This window comes from Centruroides sculpturatus, unplaced genomic scaffold, assembly GCF_000671375.1.
Source record: "Centruroides sculpturatus isolate CEXI.00-Female unplaced genomic scaffold, Cexi_2.0 scaffold3150, whole genome shotgun sequence".
Classification (NCBI taxonomy): domain Eukaryota; kingdom Metazoa; phylum Arthropoda; class Arachnida; order Scorpiones; family Buthidae; genus Centruroides; species Centruroides sculpturatus.
Genome location: NW_019387236.1, coordinates 5,845 through 12,910, shown reverse-complemented (window position 1 = coordinate 12,910; position 7,066 = coordinate 5,845). Strand labels below are relative to the sequence as shown.

The 7,066-nt window shown below is 33.1% G+C and overlaps 1 protein-coding gene across 1 annotated transcript; it reads left to right on the top strand.

Moving 5' to 3' along the window:
• Positions 1–475: 475 nt before the first annotated feature.
• On the top strand, positions 476–5,793 carry LOC111616295 (homeobox protein extradenticle-like; the record flags this gene model as incomplete). The annotated part of the gene is made up of 3 exons (XM_023357726.1): positions 476–611; positions 694–787; positions 5,531–5,793. Coding segments are annotated over 3 exons (391 nt in total), but the record flags the coding sequence as incomplete, so codon positions are not given.
• Between the last annotated feature and the right edge of the window lie 1,273 nt (positions 5,794–7,066).

The window sequence follows — 7,066 nt, the reverse complement described above, 5'->3', positions numbered from 1 at the left end:
GCGAACAATTATGAAAAACCGTATATTTTATAATTCCGAGAAATGCAAAAATATTCCGGGGTAATTTCTGTATGTATGGATGTTACTGTGTGTATGGGGCGACGATTTTGTTCACCCTGTTTGAAGCTTAATAACTCCTGTGCTATTTGTCCAAAATTTCTGAAATTTTACATGGGTGTTTGTTTATTAGGAGGATTGATACTATTAAGTTTTGGTGGTTAAAGGTCGAGGGAATAGGGAGATAATGGAGTTGAGTGTATCTCTAGTAGGGTCGAACTTAATGACGATATTACAAATTTTTACAAAACCAATCCCTGGCCTCAAAATTAAGCTATTTGCTATTTTATAACAGTTAAAAATATAAAAAGTTGTTTTAATAAAATATGATAACAGATGGAGCCACCAAATGTTGCCGGGAAAGTTAAGCAACTCGTTGATGGATTATTATTATTTTTTTTTTTTTGTAAATTTTCAGGAGAAAAAGGAGAAATTTTAGCAAACAAGCTACAGAAATCCTTAACGAATATTTCTATTCGCATTTAAGTAATCCTTATCCTAGTGAAGAGGCTAAGGAGGAATTAGCAAGAAAATGCGGTATTACAGTGTCACAGGTAGAGACTCGATTATCCGGATGTTTTTATGTGTTTTTTTTCCACTTATTTTCTGTTAAAATAATGCGAAAATTTTCACCAGGTATCCAATTGGTTCGGGAATAAAAGGATAAGATACAAGAAAAACATAGGCAAAGCACAGGAAGAAGCTAATTTATACGCAGCGAAGAAAGCAGGTAAGACATCAGTTAGGTTCAGTAATTACTACTAAGTGTGGGCATGAACTGTAAGATGGGAAAACGGTTATTCCCTAAAGAGGAGTTGCTATTTAGTTAAAGACTCAATAGATTCTGTTCATTCAAGAGAGTGCTGTTATGTTAAGAGATGCTATATTCTCAGATTGTATTGCGATTATTGATCCTTCTTACGTTTGTTTATTTAGAAACACATTTCGTTATTAATTTATCCTTCTTTCTATTGTTAAGTTGAACTTAAGAAAATTGCTTTGAATTGTCTGATTGGATGAAGTTCGAATCGGCGCATCGCTAACTCGATGCGACGTGTCGCGATTGTCGCGCGCTTTCAATGATTTTTCTTTAATAATTCGATTTTAAAATTTTGTTTTTTGACTTTTTCGTTAGTAAAACATTTTCTTTGTTTATTTGATTATTTTTTGAATAATTAAATTAAATCTTTTACGTGTTATTAATGAAGATTGTAAATATTTGACGTTAGAGTCGCAAGCGATGCGAAAGAAATTCTAAGAAGAGAAAAGCATGTTAATTGTATAAAAATTTTATAAAAGTCTACAAATTCTTTATTATAATGATTTTAACAAGTTTCCGTCTATATTATATAATATTAAGAAAAGTAATTTAAATCATTTTATTGAATAAAAATGAATTAGCCGCGTCGCGAATCGAAGTGATCGTTACGATAATCGCCGTGTATCTATTTTAATATTTTCCCTTAATTAATAATCTGATTTTAAAATTTATTTGTTATTTATATTCTGCTGTACATTTTTTATCGTTATAAAAAGTTTTTAATAAAATTAAACTGAATTATTAAACTATTTTAAAAATAAAATGCTTATACATGACGTCGCAATCAGAAAGAATGAAACGATGTTATAAAAAGTTTAAATCTAAAAACTTGTACAAGACTTGCATTATTTTTCCAATAATTACATCAAATTTAATCAAATTTAGCCGAATTATGCTATTGGACAAGTGTTATAACTAGTAATACAAAGTTTGTTGTGGTGCAGCATCCGACGCGACGCAACGCGAGTGTCGCGCGCTCATGCCTTTTTTTTTTTTACTTTCTTAACTCGATTAAAAAATCTAATCGTAGTTGGCATTGTACTAGATCCTTTATCTCTGCCTACGAGTGATTCTGTAATGTAGTTAACGTTGAATCATTAGGATATTTTTAATGTAAATTGCGAATAGATGATGTCACGATCGGGAGCGACGCGACAAGAGGAGGAGTTGGAAGAAGAGGCGTTTTAAAGGGGTTCGACTCTACAAAATTAAATGTATTATTAATGCAATACTACGCTTTTTTTTAATCTACTTTATAATTCCATTTAACCTTTTACGTAAATATAACATTGGAAATTTTCCAACTTGTTTAATTTTATATAATCTTTCTACAAGTAACTTTCTAGAGTACGATTGTCTCGGAAACAGATTTACCGATATTTCCCAAGAGATAGGGGGTAGGAAAACCGAAATTGGAACACTACGATGTCATAACTGCTGCGTATATACCGAATCCTGTCTCCCCCGGGGGAACCTGCCGGCTTATCTGTAGAAGACAGACGAGAGTGGACAAATTTTCTGTTGTCTGTAGCAACGGAAGTGGCCCAGGTGTGGGGAGATAAGTCCCCGGATGCAGGGCCCCTTCCTACCCCCTGCGTCTTTATCTGTATACTCCAGACCGTGAAGGGGCGCTATTACTTTTGTATGTTTTTTCCCTCTTCCTCTATCCCCTTTCTGCCTTAGGAACGAATGTTTAAAATAAAAAATAAAAATAAAAAAGTAATTCTTAATCCGACTGCTTTTTTTAAGATCGTGTGTAATTGTAAAGGTCATAAAAAAATTTTTTTGTACACACTTTTTAATTTTTGTCGAACCCGGTTTTAAGTCCTCGATAGATTCTTTAAAAATCATTTTACACGTGGCTAGGGGGTTTTATAAAATGGCAGTTAAGAATTTCTGGCTTCAGACAAAATTGTTGCAGTTCCCGAACGAAAGTGGAGGTAGGGGTAGACCCCAGGGATGCTTTTTATCCCCGCGGGCCACGTGGAAGGACATATTGGAGCAGTGTTATTGACAGTCGGTCCAACATTGTTCTACATTTTACTCGATCCAATTTCTACCTCCTGTAATTTATCATATTCCAGCTGGAAAAGTCCCGGAATCCCTTCCGGACTCGTCCCTTCTGACAGGTTTGGGTACTACTAGGCCTGTAATTGAATGGTCCGGAATAGGTCCGGATTTTACAAGTAATTCCTTTTTCTTCTTCTTCGCCTTCTTCTTTTTCTCGACTTACAACTTGAATATATTCTATAAAAAAATATTTATTTTTGTATTTTGTTTTTCTTTCGAAATTTCTCCTTAGATAATATTTCACAGCGCGTTTCTCTCGTTGTTTTCTTCATTATTCATCAATATAAATATTTAAAATTTTAATAAGAAAAAACGAGGTTTATTACTAATTTTCGAAAATTAAATTATCACATTTTATCTTTAATTAATTTATTTTTAAGCTAGGAAAGCAAATTATAAATATACGAACGCCCTTTATGTTCCTTCTTGTTGTCACCGCATAAAAACTTTTTTTTTTATTTGATAAACTATCAGGCAGTTTTGTAAATGAAGCACAAAAAAGAAAGTTTAATTTTTAAATTTCTAAAAGAAAAATAATGATCGGTTTTAATTTATTTACTTTAAAAAGAGAAGAAACAAGGTATCAATATGTGGATCGCCCTTAGTGTCACTGCTTACAATTCTTCCTTATCGATACATTATTTCAATGTCCAATATTCCAATAGTACTTTAACACCTCTAGGGTAAAGTTTTCGCCATTTGCAGTAGGACATTAAAGAGACTCTTCTAAACACCTCTGTAGTTTCCGCGCTTGTGAGAAAGAGTCGACTATCATTGCCAAACTTACAGACATTAAGTCACCAGAGAGTCGGCAGTGTTATCGCAGATAAGTATCTAGCTTTTTAGGTGCGTCCAATCAAGAGAAAAAGCCGAACTTACACCCATTTCAACCCTATTATAGTGACTAAGGCCATTGTGCGAGGTGTTTATTGCTCTTGTGGGGGAATGAATGATGTTCGAAATGTGGCTATTAGCAGATCTTCTCCAAACCACTTCTCCTTGTGTTTAGAGGTAATATATCAACCCCTACTGTTCTGCAAGTTGCTCATATTGACGGCTTGTTGGTTGGTTTGGACTTCTAATCTCAAAATGATGTCTCCTTGTCAAATTACTTTCGAGGAAAGAAATAAATAGATTTAATTATAAATGTTCTTAAACAACACTTCTAAAGAGTAATTTAATTATAAATATTTTATACTCTTTTAAATATTTAATTAGTGATTGTTTATTTTATTAAAACGAGCGCTTAAAATTCTTCCATTTTAAAGATATATAAATATATATGTAAGCTTAGTCGGGATGCCAACTTTTACTCCAGAGATCTAAACGAGGCCTATTTGTAGTGTTGTGTGTGTATCAACCGCTATCGTCACATCGTTGTATCCATCTAGAGATGAGCAGCATCGCATACGTCAAACTATCTCCCTACCCTCTTTCGTTTATTGCACACTGCACTGCTTTATATCCAGAACCATCGCTTACACAAGAAGAGATGTTTAGCTCTTTGCCTGGATTAGCTCGAAGTTGTCTTCCGCTTTCTTCTTACCCCCAACTCCATTTCATTTTCTGATGGTTTCCTCTTTCACCGAACACGAAACATTTTCGGGTTTTGGAACAATTCGGTAAATGGCAGTTGCAGGGGGAAAAAAAGAAGAGAACATTTTAATCTACGAACCACTTTGATCAGCGAGATTTCTGCGGTTAAAATATCCCTTAAAGGGCCTATTGATATGACAACATACTTTGTATTTTAAGTAGGTAAAACTCCCCGAAGGTCTCGTGATTTCTCCTTTTAAATAAATGAGAGTGCGCCGAGTTTAAGAGAGGAGGCCCTTTAATATTAAAACGAGCTTCAGTTCTAAGTTAGAAATTCTTAATTTTGATTAGTATGCTGTGGAAAAAGGTGAGCAACACGGGCCTAATAGGCTAATTTAAAACAAATAGGCTAGATAAATCATGGGTTAAATGTTAAAATAGTCACGTGTGTTGATTTATAATGGAGAAATTACTTTGAAATCATTCCCAGTTTGCTGACTGGCGTGACTAATATTATAAAGAGGATCGGATTCTGTATAGAATCAAAACTTAGATGCATTGAAGTTGGGCTAATGTTAGCGGAAGGGTATATGTATATATATCCCCTTCAACGTGCTGCTCAACACACAGTAATTAATCACAAGAATTTAATGAAATTTTTAATTAGCGACCGAGTTGCTAGTGGAGAAAGGGGGGTGACCTTGTGGGTTCACTTTACTAGAATGTGGCTCCAACTCTTTTCAACGTTTACTACGTTTAAGAGCTGTAACAATCTACTGTCAACTATTGTGATATATTGAGAACTCTCTCCACTAATTGTTAGTTATGTACAGAGTGAGAAATAATATGGCAAAATCCTCGGTGTCTTGTTAATTTGCTATTTATTTCTTCCTTCTAACGAATAGACAAAGTTTAAATCATAAAAAGATTTATGAATCTTGTTAGAGATAAACAGTTTAAATTCTAATTTTAGTTTTATATGTTAAGATTTAAATTATTTAAATTGCGAGTGTTTGCTAATAAAAGTAGTCCCTCTATCCCCCACAGCGGCCACAGGGGCCTCACCTTACAACCTTGTGCCAAGTAGTCAAAATCAACAAATAATCAGTCCTCCACCAGCCCCTCAAGATGGGATGTATAATATGTCTATGAATGGAGGAGATTCCTATTCTTCGATGGGTGCTAACGTCCAGTCTCAGGTAAGATAACTGCTCTTCCTCTATTTTTTTTTTTTAAGAATTTTTTTTAGAAACAACGACCCAACGGGGGTTGTTCTAGATATTATATTTAATAATGCGAAAGTAGCTAGTCAAAAATACAATCCCTCTGTAGAAGAGGAGAGAGAGAAGAGAAACCTTTTCCTTTTCTCGAAAGAAAGGATATAAAAAAGAATAAAAAAACAGCGAATGCAGCAAATTTAATCTGACGTTTCGCAGTACGGAACAAGTAAAGTAAAAAAATAAAAAAAAGAGGGGGAAAAATGTAATTTTTTTTTCCTTTCAGACCTTCTTCGTAATTTGAATTTTAAAGTGCTTAATTCCGTATGCGAATTGGCTAGTTTCTTCAAATGCTTTTTGGAATTTAAAGAATACCTTCTTCAAATAAACATTGGAAGTAATACTACCAATAAATTTAAATCTGTTTTTTAATCCTTTAGAATTGTTTTTTCCCCTTTTTCCTCCTTCCATCTCCAACTCAAAATGGAGTTGAATGTCAGGAGTGTTCTCAACCGGAATATGACAACTGTTCGGATAACTGGACATTTCCTAATTATCTAAAATTTTTAAATGTTCAGATGGCATCTCTTACAGGAAATTCTTAATAATTATATATATATAGGTCTATACAAGAAATTAAATTTCAAAAGACGGAAACGATAACTCATGATGACGATACATATTCTACTGCAAATAATTGAAGTAAAAAGAAGTAACTCGTTAAAATATTATGCTGTTACTATAAATAATTAAAGTAAATAGAAAAGATAATTCAAGAAATTATTGTTCTATTGATAGACGACATTTGTCTTCATGATTACATGATATATCCGCTCTTATTTCCTGAATTATCCGGAGTAAGGGATTGAATATGATCCTAATCCATTATTATCTCCTCAATTACGTGGATTAAGAACAAAATGTAGCCCTTATTTACTATTTAATTATCTAGAATAAGAACTAGAAGATATTCTTATCCATTTTTCCACTTTTAATTATCATAATAAGGAATAGATATGATCCTCATCTTATAATCGCCTTACTTATCTTAAGGGTTAGATTGGTTCTTATTTCTTTGTGTGAAACAAGGAGCAAATTTAGTTTTCACACTAAGATAAATAGAGAAACATTAACTTGTGGGACATATTGTGAATAATATTCTTCGATAATTACCTGTATAAAATGTTATCTTAAACAAAGAAAAAGATAACTTGCAAAGATACTAAACTACTATTAAAGGTAATTAAAAAAAAAAGGAAAAGATAAGTGGAATAACAGATTTAGAAACTAATAAATTTTATTTCGACAGACAGTGAAGAAACGAAAGGAAAAAAAAAAAAAAAACAGAAAACCGAGCTTCCGTGCG